At 30.7% G+C, this 19,613-nt stretch overlaps 2 protein-coding genes across 2 annotated transcripts; both read left to right on the forward strand.

The window, feature by feature from the left end:
* On the forward strand, positions 1-9,454 carry LOTGIDRAFT_200105 (hypothetical protein). Its single transcript, XM_009049343.1, has 12 exons — positions 1-131; positions 997-1,072; positions 2,888-2,978; positions 4,936-5,079; positions 5,326-5,445; positions 5,533-5,544; positions 5,869-5,964; positions 6,359-6,511; positions 6,783-7,010; positions 7,382-7,519; positions 7,814-7,978; positions 8,219-9,454. Exons 1-12 carry the CDS (start codon positions 86-88, stop codon positions 8,246-8,248), a joined length of 1,299 nt encoding a protein of 432 aa, XP_009047591.1. The 5' UTR covers positions 1-85; the 3' UTR covers positions 8,249-9,454.
* An 8,434-nt stretch (positions 9,455-17,888) lies between these two features.
* On the forward strand, positions 17,889-18,056 carry LOTGIDRAFT_70232 (hypothetical protein; the record flags this gene model as incomplete). Its single annotated transcript, XM_009049344.1, has 1 exon — positions 17,889-18,056. A coding segment is annotated over one exon (168 nt), but the record flags the coding sequence as incomplete, so codon positions are not given.
* Between the last annotated feature and the right edge of the window lie 1,557 nt (positions 18,057-19,613).

Genomic DNA, 19,613 nt, shown 5'->3' on the forward strand with positions numbered 1-19,613 from the left:
CAGTAATCTCTTGGGGAAAGGCTGGCCCGAAAATTGTAATTTGTGTTTTCGTATTTGATTTGGTCCAAATTTTTATAATTTCAAGATGGGTTTCGAAACTTGTGGACCAAACGAAGTGATGGTATTAAGCGGTATGTATATTTTGCATTATCTTCTCTGGCGTCCCTTAAAAACAAGTGTACATGTCAAATGCTAAACAAAATAGGATCTCAAATATTGTATTGAAAAGCATTTCGCAACATCAACAATAACAAATGAAAGACGTTAAATATTTCAATGTTTTAATATATTCCGACCGCTATAGTGTTTGTAATTAACAACTATCAACTTGGAAATCAATGGAATGCTTGCAAATGATCCTTTAAAGAAGAAACCGGTATTATTTTGGAATGTAGGTCAGCTGGCTTGTCACTGTCTAAGTTCAAGGTCAGGCTAATTAGTGGAGGAATAGAGACTATAATTTACAAATAGGCATAGATCCAGATCCATATTAAACTGAGATGATATGGACAAGAACTTTCCTTTATTGTATTATTTTACTACATGAATGATTTAATTACTGTACAAGTAAGATCAGACAGTGTTATTTTAATATAATTTAATAAGCCTTTCAGGCCTTACTTAGGCCTACTGAGGTACTGAATGGTAGAGACTCCAGAGAGCCCATAATAAAAGGTACGGTAAGGGTAATAGTGGGTGTTGCTGGTTTCTAATTTAACCAATATCAATTATACAGGAAATCAATAATTAGGAGTTAAAAATCTATCATCTATATACTGATTCAGAAAAAAAACTAAACTTAAGCTTAAATATGTAATCTTATATAGATCTGTCTTTAAGACTGAAGTCCATAACTCAGCCTTTAATTGTTTCAGCCTTCTGTGGTTTTGGTACGGTACCAGTAAGCTTATTAAAACTTAATTTATAAAAAGAAAATCAAAAAATGGCTTGAACACCAGTTAGAATTATGTTGACAGGCAATAATTTCTTTTTTAGGATGCTGCCATGATAGATCTGTATTTATTCCTGGTGGTCGGGTGTTTGTCTGGCCTATGATTCAAAGGTTACAAAGGTAATTCTGTTAAGATGTAAATGGTGATACGGCATAATCTTTTTATTACATTCATAGAAGCTTGGGGCTTAGTTTACCACCTTTTATTCAAAGTTTATTGATATTTTGCACAACCAAAATTGGCTATTTATCAGGCCTTGAATATTCGCAATATCTTGTAAGCTTATAGAAAACTCCATAGATAACTTATCAACAATTTTATTTTACTGGTGAAAGTATTTCAAAATCAAGATATCCTGAGAAGTTATTTTGCAAAAATAGCATGTTACTAATGAGATAGTGTTAGGGTGTATTGAGACGAGTCTCAATGAAAGCACTGGCCTAGGTCACAGAGTAATAGATAAGTCTATTAATTATATGAAAATTAGTTAGTCATTAGTATGATTTTAGTTGAAAAGACACAAACACAAAAATACACTGCATGTTATATAATATACTGTATAAGCCATGGCACCAGTCCTGAAATAAGTATTCCCTGAAATCTAACTCAGAAATAGATTAATTTATTGATAGAACATGATACATTTATATTAACAAATCTATGCTCCTAGGATGAATGGACATTGTTCAATGGTTCAAGTCTACCGTGAAAGAGGAAATTGCTAAGATTTTGATTTCTTTTGTAAGCTACAACCAAACGTTTTGTGTATACATGGGGAAATTTGTTCTGAAGTTCCGTGTAATGGCGTTTGACTATTATGGAGGCTTTGGTAGCTGTAGAATCAAATGTCGTTATAAAGGGTATTATCTGGTTATCATGTTGAATGTTGAGTCCATTTATAGTGATATTGGTACTCTAATTCATGAATTATAGTTGTTTTGTTGTGTATAATGTTTTGTTATGCATGATATAGCTTTTGTCATAACAATTGACTTGATTAAACCTGTTATGTAACTCTAGTAACAAAGTTTGACCAGTTGTAAAGGAAAAAGATAGCTTACCAATTCTACAACAAGAAAAACTTTTAACTCAATGTTTCACATATTCTTCACAATGACAAACTATTACAAACCTGGTCTTATACCTTGGCATTATTAGCCATTTTTCTTGCATCACAATAGTTTGTTAAATACAGTCATTTTATTGGATTGTATTTAGTGATCAGAGTCGTCGACAGAAAGACTACATAACCAATATATAAGGTGTATTTAAGGATTCTGATTGTCTGTATTTGTTAACATACAATCCAATCAAATAGTTTCTGATACATTATATGTCCCTCACGATGTCAAGGTATTAGAAAGACTTTGTAATAGCTCAACATTGTAGATATTAAATAGTATATTATACATTGTGTTTCTTAACCTATGACTATATCTTGCAAACAATAAGCTTACAAATATACATATTGCAAATTGTGATTGAATTGACAACTATTGCATCTTTATTTTGAATTGAACTGAACATTTGCTTTAAATTCTACAATTCTTAGTCAAACAAGTTCTAAAGAAATAAAATAAATATTCATTTCTGTTTAAGTGGCAGTGTATGCCTATTTTAAGAGTGTGTGTCTTATGAATATCTACAAGGATTACACCGTCTACTACCAAAATTGACAGTAATTATTTCTATAGAAATTGTAAGAGGAAGGTCTTAATTTCTCTTCAAGAATTCAATATTATTATAATTTTGGTAACTGAAGGAGTGCAGTCCTCTAACAAATTTTTAGGAAAGAATTGTTTTCATTCAGTTGGTTTTTGTAAAGATTATACAGAAAGATGGCTTTTGATTCTGAGGACTATATTTACTCTATTCTAATTGTTTTTTTTGATGCTTCAGTTTTTGTTAACTTGTTTGTTTCCTTTTTCAATCAGAATGAGTCTGAATACTTTGACACTAACAATTGAAAGTCCTAATGTGTATACAAAAGAAGGTGTAGCTATATCAGTTACAGGTATAGCACAGGTAAGTAGTAAACTCTCACTGGTACCTACTATCACTCTGTCTTTTAACTCCTGCCTTGCTAACTTCAGTCTGGTAATTAGGTCCGAACATAAAGCATTGTATGCTATCTTGGCTTTATTTCAAAATAACTTTGTTAGATAAGCTTATTCAATTTCCCAAATTTCAACCAAATCAAGCTGCTGATATTTTGATTATATTTTAAAGCCAAATAAGGCCTTGAATTTAATTATCTACTAATCCTTTGCACCCACATATAAATATCTCTTTGAATACTATCAAATTCTTTTACAGACAAAATGCTTGATGTCCCACCAATTGCCAGACTTGATGTTTGTTTTATTATGTATTGCTGCATGTTAGAATGTTACTAATGCTTTGTTAAATGTAATCTGTTTTGTTACTGTTCATGATATTTATTGCCTGTCTGATATAATGCTAATGTTAGTACAAATTTGTATTGTGGTGATCATGTTTGGTGTACATTTCAGATTACATTTAAATACTATGACATTGATAATTCCATCACCAAATGTCTATACACAATTAGGTGTAGCTGTAAGTGTTACTGGTGTGGCACAGGTGAGATTGATTTCAATGATCACCAAATTTTAAAGTTTGGCCAGAGAATCTGACCAAGCTCTGATGGATATTTTAAATTTAAGTCTGAACTATATTTGACTAGGAGTAGAACATTTTTCAATTAAAAAATCTTGATTAGCCTTAACAACAATTTTTCAGTTCACCAAGAACTTTTATACTAGGCACAGGAAACTTTCCCTTAGTTAATAAAAAAATTGATTTTTAAGTTAAGATGAATAATAAGGAAATCGTTGACATCTTAAAATATGATTATATGAAAATAATTATATTATGTTGGCATAAGATGTTGACCTTAAAATTCCAATGTAACTTGATTGTTTTAAACAATTTTTGTAAGTCACTGAAAATATAGATAAGACCGTTTCAATGAACAGGACAATACAGAAGGAACATAGGATGTGTTTGACAGACATTGCTCTGGGAAAAAAATTTAAGATTGTAAGTGTAAGAAAAATTCAGTAACTAGCTTTCTAGGTATGGCAGGGTGTTTTTCCTTTTTCATAACATTTTAAAAGAAAACATTCTCATCCACAAAATAGAAGACTAAAAAAATCTAGTTTATGAACTAAATTCGACAACTTCCATCAGAGCTTGTGTTAGTTTCTTGAATGATGGAGCTTATTTAATAAATTATTAATGTGTAGTCACTTTATATTTGCTTGATTACATTGTATGCTTGTTAGCTTTAAAATCAAATTGATGGAAGTGATAATTATAGTCAAAGATTCTTACTCCGTTGCAAATCTTCAAATTATCAGAACACATATAGCCATCCCTATTATTTCAAGGTACAAATGCACGTTTTAGTAATTAGTCATGCAGATTTGATTTAATACTCCAGGGATTTTTTACACTAAATAAAACAACCTTGTTGCTTCTCACTATCTACTCTTAATTCCATGGGTGACTGGTGAAAGGGTAACCTTGCATGTTGATGGTTGAAGGTGTTAATACCCCTCCTAACCTTGTGTTAGCTACATCATTGTTCAGTTAGGCAATTAGCATAATTTGTATTATGCTAGTGATGCTAGATAGTTGAACATGTACAGCAAAACCTCTAGATCTCTATTATAATATCTAATGGCTAAAATTGCTTGCTTGTGCTTCCTAACTTTTATTGTTGATACTTACTAGTAATATGATCAAATTATATTTGAAAGGAATATACTGACTAGAATACTTGTAATTGGAGAAAACCTGTTAATTTGAAAATTACTTATATAAATAATTAATTTATTCATTTGCTGCTTTTGATTTCATGAATTTGTTATGTTGACATAGAGAAATGATAATAATTCTACTATAAATGTATTATGAATTGTTCAGGTTGCTTTCATACATTGTATTTTAATTCAAGGTACGAATTCAAGGATCCAATGATGAAATGTTAAGAGCAGCTTGTGAGTTGTTTCTAGGAAAGACAGAACATGAGATTCAGACTATTGCTAAAGAAACATTAGAAGGTCATCAAAGAGCAATGATGGGAAACATGACTGTTGAGGTAAGTGTTGAGATTAGGATTCATTTGTAAGTTATTTAACCAAGTAATGTCTTAGTTTTTTGGAATTTTACAAGGAATAGACTTTTCATTTAGATATACAATATAACAAAAAGGTGATAATGTTTAAATTGTGATTGCTTGGAATCAGATATGAAATTTGATATAATATATCAAAACAATTATATTATATTTATGTTGTTTGCATTTGCTGAAGCCTGTACTTATCTGGTCTATTTTACATTAAAGGAAATTTATAAAGATCGTAAGAAGTTTTCTAAAGCTGTATTTGAGGTAGCTTCATCTGATTTAATTAATATGGGAATCACTGTTGTCAGCTATACTTTGAAAGATATAAGGGATGAGGAGGTATGGCTTAGTTTTTTTTTCTAAAATTTCATAGCTTTATACCAGAGTTAATTTTTTAACAAAGGATTTGTCAATTACAAGTAAAAGACAGTGTTTAAGGTGGCAACACTTTTATACTGCCAGAGGTTAAATCTTTTATATTTAGAATGATATTCATTATAACAGGTTCAATTAATACAGAAGTCTATTTCAGGGATATTTGAATTCGTTAGGTTTAGCAAGGACAGCTCAAGTAAAAAGAGATGCTAGGATCGGCGAGGCTATAGCAGTTTGTGAGTCAGGCATTAAGGTGATTGAAAGTAACGTGCATGTAGATTAGAATGAATTGCCAATAGACATGTAGTATGATAGCTGGCAATTCATTTGTTGTATTGTGATTTTTAGTTTGTTAATTTAAGTTTATTTTTGTTATTTTTCACTCAGGGTTATCTGCAAGCTTTAGGTCAGGCCCGTACTGCTCAAGTCAAACGTGATGCAAGAATTGGGGAAGCTGAAGCAACCAAAGAATCGGGTATTAAGGTATTATGATACAAGCTCATCATTTTACTAACATAAACTACTGACATTGGTGTTGAGAACAGCAAATTACATTATCTAATTACTTTCTATTATTATTATTTGATCATGATATATTTTTGTTTAAGTTTTGTAGTATTGATATATTTCTGTAGCAATGTAATGAATCATGTGTAGCAATGTAATGAGTCATGTGTAGCAATTTAAGAAATGAAAGAAATCCATTTATGTGGCACATATTAAATTGTCAATTTGTAGTCTAAATAATTTGAGGAGCATGTCCCTCGAAGATGACTCTTTTAATGTTGTACTGCAAAATTTAGATGCGCTTTAGTAATTGTTTGAAAATTTATCCGTGTTTTTCTTCTTCTTTCAATAATTTAATTTATTTTATTAGGAAGCGGTTGCAGAAGAAAAGCGTATGGTAGCCAGATATGCTAATGATATTGATATTGCTATGGCTGAAAGAGATTATAATCTGAAAAAAGCAGCTTACGATCAAGAAGTGCAGACAAAGAAAGCTTCAGCAGAATTGGCCTACGGTTTACAGGTATGTCACATCCTTCAATATTATGTTGAAATCTAGGATATGATGTAAATTAAAACCAATCCCTTACTAAAATAGCTACAAAATTACCAATTTTCAATATGAAGGTGATATGAAAGTAAATATACATCAGGGAAGCAAAATGAAAGCTGAAATCCAGACAGATTTCAAAGACTATGATTTTACACTCCTTATTTCAAATGGGCAATGCACTTCTGTTATTGTGACTGATTAGATACATATTTTAAGTGTGGATATATTATCTTTATCAAAGGCTGCTAAAACAAAACAGAAGATCCGAGAAGAACAAATGCAAGTTACTGTTATTGAGAGAGCTCAGATGATTCAGGTTCAGGATCAAGAAATCACCAGACGTGAACGAGAATTAGAAGCTACCATCCGTAAACCAGCTGAAGCTGAAAAATACAGAATGGAAAAAATTGCTGAAGCTAACAGAGCTAAAATTGTAATGGAAGCACAGGCTGAGGCAGAGGCCGTTCAAGTAAGTTTTGTATCTGATATTTAGTCTACACAAATTTATGGTCTGTTCGTATTTCAAATTTATTCTTGTGATTACAGAATGCAAACCTGTTTATCTTGAATGATTTTGATATTTGAAAGTCAATGGGCAGGTTCTGAACACATATAAATAGCATAAATTCTTGAAATATACCTTAAACTAGTAATTTCACTTTCTATTTCTCTCTTTACTGGTTTCTCCTCTGCTTCAATATCGTACATCTAACCTCGAGCTAAATGACAGCAAAAGTTATGCTCTTTTTACATGTTGAGTCAGTTTCTTTACTAGCAAGATTCATTGTATATGACTGAATAAACCCAAGTTCTATACTATATAATCTGATCTAATTTTAGTTGAAAGGTGAAGCTGAAGCTTTTGCTATTGAGGCTAAAGCTAAGGCTGAAGCAGAACAGATGGCTAAAAAGGCTGATGCCTGGAAAGACTATCAAGATGCCGCTATGGTTGATATGGTTCTCGAAACATTACCAAAGGTAGAGTGTTTATTAGAATTTATTCATGGATTGAATGTAGATTTTTTTGTGTTTATTGGTTCAAAAACACAGAATATTCACTCGAATTCTCGAATAGTCGAATTCATGGTAAAGTATGAAAATACAATTAGAGAAATTAATATGCTTTTGCTCAAATGCCCACCAATTTTACTTTTGTAACTAGATAAAGCAAATGGTATGATGTAAACTAGTTTCAAAAGCTTTTCTATGTGGCCAAAGCCACAACTTTAAAAAAGGTGTTTGTTTTAGCAATGTATATTTGTGCTCTTCTAGGTTGCTGCTGAAATCGCTGGACCATTAACCAACACCAAGAAAATAACTATGGTATCCAGTGGTAAGGGAGATGTTGGAGCTATGAAAATTACTAATGAAGTTATGGGTATCATGGAGAAACTACCAAGTGTTGTTGAAAATCTTACTGGCATTAATATTCAAAAGGTAGGATTGATATTGAAGTAATGTAAACCAGATGTGGATTATCAAAATTATTATTTACAGTGAGCAGATGATAACAAAACTGAGCTAACTATTTGAAATGATATGGATGCCATTCTGAACCCTTTTCCAACTTGTTTTATTTAACATCTGATTGATTCCATGGATCCTGAACATGTAGAATTCATCATTCCGGCAAACCTCTTCATTCCATTATATATCAAAACCGTTTTCTTTCTTCAGAGTATGAAAATAAGTCAAAGAAGAGGTTAAGTTTTCGATGAAGGGAATATTTTTTATAGCCATGGAAAAGATTCCACCAAAATCATAAAGAACCAATAATCATAGTTTATATGAAATACAATAAAGAACAACATAATTTTCAACATTTTTTAACTTTCAATTTTATGTCAATTAATGTTACCTGGTATTTTACTGAATATGTTTTGTAATTATTTTAATATAATGGAACAGTTGTATATAATGTTTTATATTTGTCATACCTCATTAATTGTCATAACTGTTTAAGCACATATAGCAGCAATACTCGAAATATTATATGGTGTTATAAAACTGAATGAAGTGAAACCCTCTTAAATTAGAATAGCTGAAATGTGTTCTTGAAAGTCTTTACAATTATGTGATAACACCTTTTATTCCTAATCGTCTTATGATTTAACTTTGTTAATATATCTATTCATTATTATGTTCATTTATAGAATCATTGATGTCAAAATTTCAATGAAATTCAGATCAAAATTAAAAATCTTGTAAGAGTTTCATGTCTGCATGATCAGCATATTTGGGATATTTGTTGAAAATGATGCCAATTAAAGCTTTAGAGTTAAGTGAGTGCATCACACATTTGTAAAGTTGTGTAATTCTTATATTTACTGTTAAAATATTACTAATTTGGATGCTCAATATGTTATGCTCATCTTACATTCAATTTTGATTCAATAAACTTTTCACAGAATGAATCTGCATTTTATATCAGAGTTTTATGTATAAAAAAAAAACTATTAAAGGAATAGGCAGCATATTCAACATTTTTAGGACCACAAAGAGATTTAAACAAAACATTAAAACCCGAAAAATAAATAAGCAAATAAGCTTGCTTTTTTTGGAAACAATATTTAAGTCATGGAATGAAAAAGTAAGGGGTCTGTGCATTGGCATATGTAATGTGTCTATAAGAAACGTCACTTAGGCAGGGAATCTGTACAAGCTCAGAAAATCCATTGCTTTTCTCATACTAGAAATTAAAGATCAAGATTTTTATCTTTTTACAAGTTTCCCTTCATACCATTACAGGCCTACTATATTTACAAATCTTAATTCAATTTTTTTTGTTATTTATTTTTTCCAGTATTATGTATTTTTTTTTATTTTAGTCATGTTAGCTTGATTTATTTTAAACATAATATAATCATTTAATGTTACAGTACAGTTCATACCAATAAATACTTTAAAATCATCAGATTGTGTTCATTCTATTAAGGGGATGTAACCCTTTAGCTATCTTTCTGTCAGAACTCAAAACTGGTCATAATATATACCATTCCAAGCAGAGAATGATTTTCCTTCCAACATTCCACACTGAGAAATGTTTCCCATTCCAAAAGGATTCAGCATGAAGTCTTGATATCAGTCTAACCATAACTTTTGAGTCTCCATTAAAGAGTTTAGAGCAGAGGTGGCTCATTCAGTTAGACGCTTGCTTGCTAACCTGCAGGTACGGGGTTCAATCCTGGCTGCGGTCAAGGTAATACCTTCGGTATTTTCAACCTGATTTCCCCTTGTCAGTGATGCAGGGCAGTGGGTTTTCGTTTCTAAGCGTTTGGAGGGGACAATCAGCCGAGGCCCCATGTACAACAGTCTGGCTGTGCACATTAAAGACAACTCCTCAATTGGATACCGAAACAGAACAGGCTAATGCTCCTGTCACGGCAAAATTTCTCTCATTGCACACCGCATGACATTTTCCATCTTCATTAGCCCACTAGGGTGCAGAAAAGTAGGATGTAAAATACCATTCAGTTCATGTTCATCAAAAATTGTACACCATTGCCCTATGATTCTTGCTCACATTGCGCCTCGATATATTCTTTGGCATAGGCCCCAAAGTTGTCACATTTAGTCGAAATCGTCAGTTGCATTTTATTCACCAGTTGTCGGTGAGTTTTTTCAACTAGGTGAAAACCCATATGTAAGTTAATGTATTATAAGACTTACCTTTCTGGAAAGTTAAGTTTAAGGGTCCTTAAGAGAAGGTGTCCTTTAATGATTTTGAATCAACAATCAAGATTTTATCATGCATGGGATATGTAGTATTAGACATATCAGTGCCATTTTGTATCATAAATTAAATGCATAATTTAATTTGGCATAACTTGGCTTTATCATTGAATTTCAGTGAAAGAATCTCCCATCACTCCCATATTTGACTCACTGTTGTATTCTATCATGACTTACAAAATTAATATATCTCTTGATTTTTATAAGGACTCCAATGGTCAAATAATGAGTATGAGAGTAAGAGAAACCTTACGATTCATCATGTTCCTTTAGCAAAGTTACATGATGATATTATAATACTATTATTACATTATATCATGTAACCTTGCTTAAGGAACATGACAAGTCATATAATCCTTATCTTCTCCATTTAAAAATGAAATGAAATGAGTGGAGTTTTACGTCCTACTTTTCCTACTTCTCCATTTAAACCAATAACATATATTGTTTATATCCTAACAATATGTGCTCACTAGGAACGTGTATCTTCCCAAGATCTCTGTTCTTGCATTTTCATATGTTTGGTAGCAAGATTTTTGCATCCTGTATCCCTTCCTTTCAGGATATCATGTGGCAATATGATGGAATAACACATATATTCGTTTCATTTTATTTTCTCATTATATACACGAGTATTATTTTTAGTTAACCGGACAGGTGCCTGCTTGAAAACGTAAACAACGAAGATCGATTGTAAGTTGTGTTTGATTGAAAATTTATAATGTCATATCGCTCAATCACATATACGTTACGGAGTTTAATGAATTTTTAGGGAAATAATATTGTTTAGCTTTTACTATTTAATAAATGCTCAAATGCTGATATTTACTCATAAATTCACACCGTTTCTACAGACGCTCTTTTGACTTTTAACAACCGAACATTTAAATTTTCAGTGGACAAAGTAGTCTACTTGTTTTCATCAGGTCATATTTTCTTATGAACAGTTGCTAGACTACTCTCAGACCACTGTGAGCTCAGAATTTATATTGGATATATCTGAAAACTGATGTTAAATATTCTTGAAATAACAGAAGACATTTTTCCTTTGAACTCGCAGTAGTTTGACTTGGAGCACACACAGGCGTAGGCCCTAATACTTTAAGTATTATCAACAGTCTAAAGATTTAAAGAAGAACACTGCAGAAATTTTATTTTAATGAAAATTTTAGAAACACATTGAAGGCTTATTACTCGTATTGAAATTAAAATTTCCATGAACAATTTTGTGAAATTGTGTTTGAAAAATGTGTGAAATTTGATATTTTTCATCAAAAGAATTCTGTTATTTTTCTGATCTGGAATATTACATAACCAACAAATGTATCATGTGATTTCTACATTTTTCAATATATGATAGGCAACAAACAACAAGACAGGTGCAAATAATTGCCAACAGTAGCTAGATTATGACCAAACTTCAATATCATGTGATACAATGATGCCACTTGATCCTGTTTTTCTTAATGACCTAGCCTCTTTTAGATCTGAAAACTTTGATATATTCAGTTACATAACGTTAAGGATAGAATTCAGTTTATTTTGAAATTAACATTTTTATTGGCAGCTCCTTGTGTGATTACCATTATATTATTCCATTGATTTACATTGAATCTGGTTGACAAGTGAACATATTGGCCTATTTTAATATCATCCCTTGTTAATCCATATAAGGACTTGTTAATCCTAATCTCATTATTGTCTAATATCAACTACATATTGTTTTGAGAACAGTTAAGCTTGATTAGTCTAGCTATTGATAGCTATAGGAGCTGATAGATATATACAGCTATTGTTTATTGTGAATAGTCTTCATATTACCTATAGTTTAGTTGAACATCATCCTTGTTTAAAGTTAAGGTTAGTATTGTAAGTTATGTTAGCTTGTTTTATTTTGAATGGTTTTGTCATTTTGTAAAATCCTGTTCTTTCGCTGGATGATTTTCTCATGAAATTTGTTATGTGACCACTACTTTTGAGGGTCTGAATTACAATTTGAAATATTCGATGCAGACTTTAGATCAAATTATTGTTGTATTTGAAGTAAGTCTGAGTATGTGTTGTATGTATCATGGATAATTTTTTTGAGGTCTTGTTGACCTTTTTTTAGCTTTGTTACAATAAATAGTATATATGCAGTAAATCAAGATATTTAAGATCCTATATTTGATATTCTGTGGCAGAAAAAATACATTGTTGCACACTGTAGCAAGTTATGTTGAAAATTTGGTTTGTAGCTCTATAGAGTGAAAATAAAGTATTTTTAACCCACTTTTAAACTTGAAAGTATAATTTTGGGTGAAAATTCTGTTGGATTATTGTTTTAAAGACTAGGACTGCCCCTTTATCTATTTATTTATCTATTACAAAGCATTTATAAAGCGCTTATCTAATAAAAATTACTCTATTATTTGGTTATTTGAATCATCACAACAATAATATCATATATTAAGGACATTTTTTTTTTAGGCTGTATATTATGAATGTATTTGTATTTGTATATACTAGTAATTGAACTTGTATTTATGTTTCAGAAGTATGAAGTTATGACTGTGAAACAAGTAACCAGTATTATAAAATGGCGTATTTAGGATTAAGTTCAGATTTTGATGTTGATGATGATGGTATCCTACGTGACAACAGTAAGTTTCTTTTTTTTTTTAATTTTCTAAATAGAAAACCTTCTAAAATTACTTTAAGATGCAACCATTAATCAAACATCAAAGTTTTAACATTAACTATTGAGAGAAGAGGAAACAAAGACAAGGGCATGATGACATATTCAATGATATTTAAAATTCTTAACCTTAGATGATTTCTCAACAATAAATTACAACCGTAAATCTTCTCTATTTGGTCTTCAAGGTTATACAAAAACAATTTTGTAGAATAATTTGAGGGGATAATATGGCTTGATATCTTTGAGCTTATTTTAGTTTTTAATTCAACTGTTCAGAATGGGAAATCTAAGATGGAATTTGTTTACAATTACAAAAGGGATGTAAAAAGGAATTTACTATGTATGATTAGTATGAAGGACAGTCATAGTTTCTATTTGCACCATTTTCTGAATTCACGTCTGACTTCATTAACTCAAAGACAATTTGGCTTGACTTCATGTTACAAAATCTTATAAATATAACTGGGTGTGAAATCTACTGTTGATCTTTGACAATGTTTTTGGATCCAGCCAAAATGACTAGCAAGCACAAACAACCTAGATTTTGCTCATAAAATGTCAGAAAGGTTTGATTCAATGAACTATATTATATTTAGATCTATATTATATTGATACAAGATAATAGTTGGCCTAATGTCAAGAATGTACCTTGTTGTTCAATAATATGAAGTTCCATTTATTATTTGACTGAACTATTTTCAATAACCTATTGTAAGATTAGACTTACAAGATTTTTTTCTATTCAGTTTATTGTGTGGATAGTTTTGTACTAAATTTACTCTCAAAACTTATTTCTTTACTTACAATTTTTTGAAAATATTATGAAAAAATCTGGAATCTGGTGCCATATTAGCAAACACTACACTTTGCTAAGCAAATGTAATATTAAGAGTTTTATGGTATTGCAACTTTCCTTAAAATATCTTAAACAATGAAAAATGCATTTTTGGTCACTGCCCTTTTAACAAATTGTAATTTTTGGTTACATCAAATACATTAATTAGGGGTAATTGTATTCCTCAAAATCACCGAGTTCATTTCTGCCAAGGTTTGCCATATAGAAACCCCGCCCAATCTTCTAGCTTCGATTTAAAAAGATATAGTGAGTAACAGTGATAAGGACTGACTGTTTGCATTAAATAAAGGGGATGCTCCTGTATGCAACAGACTGCACATTTAAATTTGCATCAAAAGTAGGACGTAAAACTCTACTCATTTAATTTCATTTAAATTTGCATCGTATACATAATTCTGGAAGAATTTCAAGATGACTTTGAAAAGTAAATTTTTGTCCATCATCACACAATACAATGCCCAACCTTCCCTAGTCCATCTAGAACATTAGAATGTATTAAAATCAGAAATTTTAAGATATTGAAAGCCCAATGATATATAGGAAATTGATATTGTCTGGTGTATATTTAGAGTTTTTATCACCACAACATGTATCTAGTGCTAGTATGACCTATAGGATATACTGGTAATTAACTTTCTCATTTAAATATAACGGATAATGTCAAGTATAATGGAGGGTTGGTAAGGATTTTATTATTTCAAACTCTGTCTTTAGTCAAAATAGTTTAGTATTTAAATGCATAAAAAGTTGCTTTGTGTTTACTGCAATGTCGCATTGAAATATTGTACATTTCTGTAAGGATTTCTTAAATATTTTTGAATATAAAGTTTATTTTTCAAATTTGACTTAGTCACTGTCAATAACATCTAATTGTATATCAACATTACAACAGGAAGGTCATATTCAAAACCGGCAAAACAGAAGGCATAACTAGTTTATTCAAAAACTGAATACTTAAGAAAAGAGGGAGCACTTTATTCAAATCTGAATATTGAAAGAGTGCACGAATTCATAATCAAAAAATATAGTTATTTAACTGAATATGATTGTATCTCCAATGTTTTCTCAGCTTTAATATTTTAACAAATGACTTCCAATAAACCCAATAAAATACATTAAGAAGTTAAGTTATGATTGTTGACATATATCTATATAACTTAGAAACATAAGTATATACAGGACTATCATATAACATGTCAATATTATATATCTTATTTTAATCAAATCTATAATATCTAAATTCATTTCTTCAATCTATTTGAATTCTGTAGATGAATTGTGTGTCAGATTGGCACACCCTTAACTTAAAATGGAACATATCAATACTGTGAAAATGAGAAATTTGAATCATAAATGTCCTGAAGAGATGTCCACTGGCTAGTTTTTGTAATAATCTCCTGGTTTATATTTATATGCATACAGCTGGTCCTTAGTTGATGTGCTATACGGTACTAAGTTATGCTCTTTCCATTAAACAACCTTTTCATTTGCCAAATTAAGTGGATAAACATATTTACAAAACACAGTAAAAATAACTTTGTAGAAGCATGATGATTGGTCGGTTTAAAAATTAAGTGTAATCATGAATATTTATTACCTAGGTCCCAAATACAAGGTTTTCCTGCCATTATGAAACACAGTAGAAATATATAAAAGTTTTGGACATGGTTAAAAGACTATGTATGAAACTGATTGTAGACTAAAAACCATTATGATATCTGAAAATCTGAAATTATTAAGAAACAATATAAAAATTCTTGTCTATAGTAAATACATTGAGAAAACTGAGTACTGGTATTCGAGAGATATATTATTATAGTGTTTTGGTCATGTAGTACATGAAATAAAGTAAGATTATATGATAAGAAATGTTAATTATATAGAGAAAACATGAAACAACATGTTAGATTAGCTCAATATACTAGATACCTTGTTTTAAAGGGAAAACATATAGCTCATACAAAACTAATTTTAGATAAAATCCACATATTATGAAATATAAAATGTAGAATACATTGAATTGAATTTAATTATTAAAAATGAAACAATTTGAGAAATTTAGTCATGACTGCTCTTTATACCACTAGAATACCAAAATCATGTCGTTAGTACTGACCTAAGGATTTGATCAGACAAAATGACTAAAACATCTCAAGACTTTGTGTATATGACGCTTTGACCACTGGTCATTAAATCAACCTACCAATACTCTACAGTATTAAAACATAAAAACTTATATAAAACCTGATAATGCTCTATCAATATATGATTATATTTCATCTTACATTGTACCAGGCTTATATCTTACAAATGTGCATGTAGAGCTAGTTTGATATTCTGTTATAGAATATAAACTATCATGAGTAACAAATAACTGGTATTTCTATTTGACTTTCAAATTCTCTCTGTTATGAGATCCTATTTATGACAATTCAAATCTTGACCTAGTCCAAATGTTGGTTTATTAATAAAAACCTATTGTATTTACAGTACTTATAGTAACACCATTATTATACTTATAAAACTTGTATACTTTTAGAAATGTTTATGTTAGTTTACCACATTGACAAAGTTTGGTTGTAAAATACTATTTTTGATGTAGTATGTACTTTGATTGAAATTCAATTATTGTATCCATGGTTTGAGATAATTATTCTGACCAGGTTCATTTCTGCTCAGATTTTGTGGTAAGAGATTTTTCATTGTCCATTTCAGGTTTTCAGCTAGATGAAGATGGAATATTAAGGGATGACTTTGATGTGTTTACCAAGGCAGGTGGTCTGTGGACAGATTCAGGATTTGGTGGTGATAAACATTCCAGTCAGTCAACACTGAGACATATTAATACAAGTTTTGATGATGATGATGATGTTGATCTTCATCATAATGATGATAGAAGTATAAATATCAGTGAATTTGAGGCATCCAAGGATGATTTAGATTTAGATCAATATTTAAATGCATCTGGTAGACATGGCTTACAACAAAGTTATGATGGTCCACATCGTTTAAGACAGTCAACTGATTGGTTTCAGAAGGACCCTACAGACGAACAGGATGATTTGTTTACAGAAAGTTATTGTCAGCAATTACGAGATCTTGGTGTATTGGTCGATGGTGATGACTTTGAGGACAATCAGCATTTTTTATTGGATGAAACTGATCAGGATGGAAGTTTGCATCATGAAGATCTTTATGTAAAGAAAGGTGCTGCAAGAGTAGCCTCTTCTCATGAACAGATGCGGGATAGCAACACTGTGAAAAATAAACCTTGTGAAGAACCAAAGAATAGACATCTTCCTATAACTAGATCTAACTCAACTGTAAGTAGTCGGTCTTTCCCAGAAATCACTCCAGAAGAAGCTGAGGAACTTTATACCAATAGATCTTATAAATATGTTGATAAAAAATCAGCCTTTGATTTCTACAATAGTACTGGTACATCCAAGGATTATGATGATGAAATATTTTTTATCACCAGTCGCATTCCATCAACCAGTTTAAACAATCTTAAAGAGTCCCAGTCTATTTCTCCTAACCAGTCCAACACCAGTACAAGAGCAACAAGTCCTACCAGTCCAACAAGTAGTCGTCCACATTCTCCTTACAGTAAAGAAATCTGGAAGCATCAATCCAAAAGTCAGGAAGATTTGAAATCCAAAGGGAAATCAACAGAGGAATTAAATGTAGAAGTCCCAGAACGTGCTAATACAGCTACACCAACAGAACCAAAATCACAAAGAACTCTGTCAGCAGCTAGTCAAAATTCCACTGCATCTGAGAACTTAACATCACATTCTAAAAAATTACCAAAAGCAGTTTCTCAAGAAAGCTTCTTTGACTCCCCAAAGACCCCAAGATCTGAAAAAATGCCTAAGAGAATTTTACCAAAGCCTAATGCTATTGACGAGGAAGAGTATAAGATCAAATGCAAAAGCACAACAAATATTTCAGGAAAATCTGGACCAGTGAAACCAACTCACATGACCATATCAGAAATTACTCGTATTACAATGGATGAAACAGATGATCCTGATGGAAAGGGCAAAGGTGAACATGTGGAATTATCAACTAAATTAAAACAAGAGTTCAATAAACGTAAGCAAGCTACTGAGCTTGTACAACAGCTACAGAAAGACTATGATAGTTTGTTATCAAAATACGCTCTAGCAGAATTGACAATTGATCAAATGAGACTAGGTGCTAAGATAAATGTGTATGCTGATTCACCAACACCTAATCAGATACAGATGTCCAGTTTATCAACACCCCAATCATTACAGATGATTAATCTGGGAGGTGGTACACCAGGTCGTGGTCTGTTATCAGCTTCACCATCTACCAGTAACAGATATCTCAGTCCCAATATGGGTAAGTTCTTCTCTTTCCTTAAAATATATTGATAAAGTAATGGTCATTGATAGTGTTCATTGAAATTCTTGAAGTTTTCCATTTTTACTACTGACATGGCTGTGGTCTTCATCAGTAAGTAATATCCACTATCCTTTGTTAGAAGTATTGATTACGGTAATTATGTATAGGTTTTACTAAGGGTAAGGTTGATTTTATCCTGGACAATGCAATTGACCAACTATCTTTTTCTCTGGCAACTTAATTTTCTTGATTAAAGAGAGTATAAACTTAATTAATTGAGTCAGACTTTCAAATAGTAGCAGTAGTAGTTCCGTTTATACCTTACATTTGTAGAAGTATTAAGGGTTTAGGCTCATGTCAAGTTATAGAATCAAAATGTCAAATTACATTTTACTAGGGGACAGATTGTGTTAGGGAACGGTCTGAAAATAGTTTACTTTCAAATTTCCCACTTCTTTGTCCACAATATATATTGTATTCGACATATTCATCAGAAAGTACTGAAACAGGATTTTGGTCATATTGATAAGGGTAATATTATGTTGTGAGATAAGCTGAGGATTAAAGATTAAGATTACTCTAATAATAGCAAAGTGTTTAGACATGATATTGTAAAAATTACCATGTATATGCTCATAGATTGCAAAAGAAATTTTGAGAAATTATACAAAAGTTATTAAATTTCTAACACCTTCATCAGACTTTATTTTTGTTTGTTGAAAAAACTAAACCAGGTAAATCAGTTTGCTAAGCTATCACCAAGATATAGTAAAAATGTCCAAGTGTTAAACTTATGTTTTACCAAGTATTAAAGACATGACTGATATATGATATATGCCTATATTGATTCTACAAATTACTAACATATTTGAATAAGATTAATTCATTATTTATGAGCATTGCTGATTTGGCTTTAATCCAAGGTTCTTGACAATCCCTAGGAAATTATTGGGTCATGATTAATAGGATATTAACAGATGAAAGGGACAATAACTATTTTGTATACACATGATTTTTACACAATATATATTTATTAATTGCATGATTAAAAATTTGGGTTTTCACCCCTCCTCAAAATAATAGAAAATGCCTAAAGAAAAATCTCTACTTTTCAATTTCTGCAAAATGTATATAAAATTTTCATTGCATTTTACTAGTAATTTACTGTCAATGACATCACAAAAAGATGTGGTAAAAACTTGATTTAATTATTTATGTGATATTTGTGAAATATGTGACATATTGAAGAAGGTAGTGATATTTTTTATGTGATATATTGAAGAAGGTAGTGATATTTCTTTATGTGATATATTGAAGAAGGTAGTGTTATTTTTTATGTGATATATTGCAGAAAGTTGTGATATTTTTTATGTGATATATTGTAGAAGGTAGTGATATTTTTTATGTCATATATTTTAGGAGGTAGTAAT

This window comes from Lottia gigantea, assembly GCF_000327385.1.
Source record: "Lottia gigantea unplaced genomic scaffold LOTGIsca_134, whole genome shotgun sequence".
NCBI classification, from domain to species: domain Eukaryota; kingdom Metazoa; phylum Mollusca; class Gastropoda; family Lottiidae; genus Lottia; species Lottia gigantea.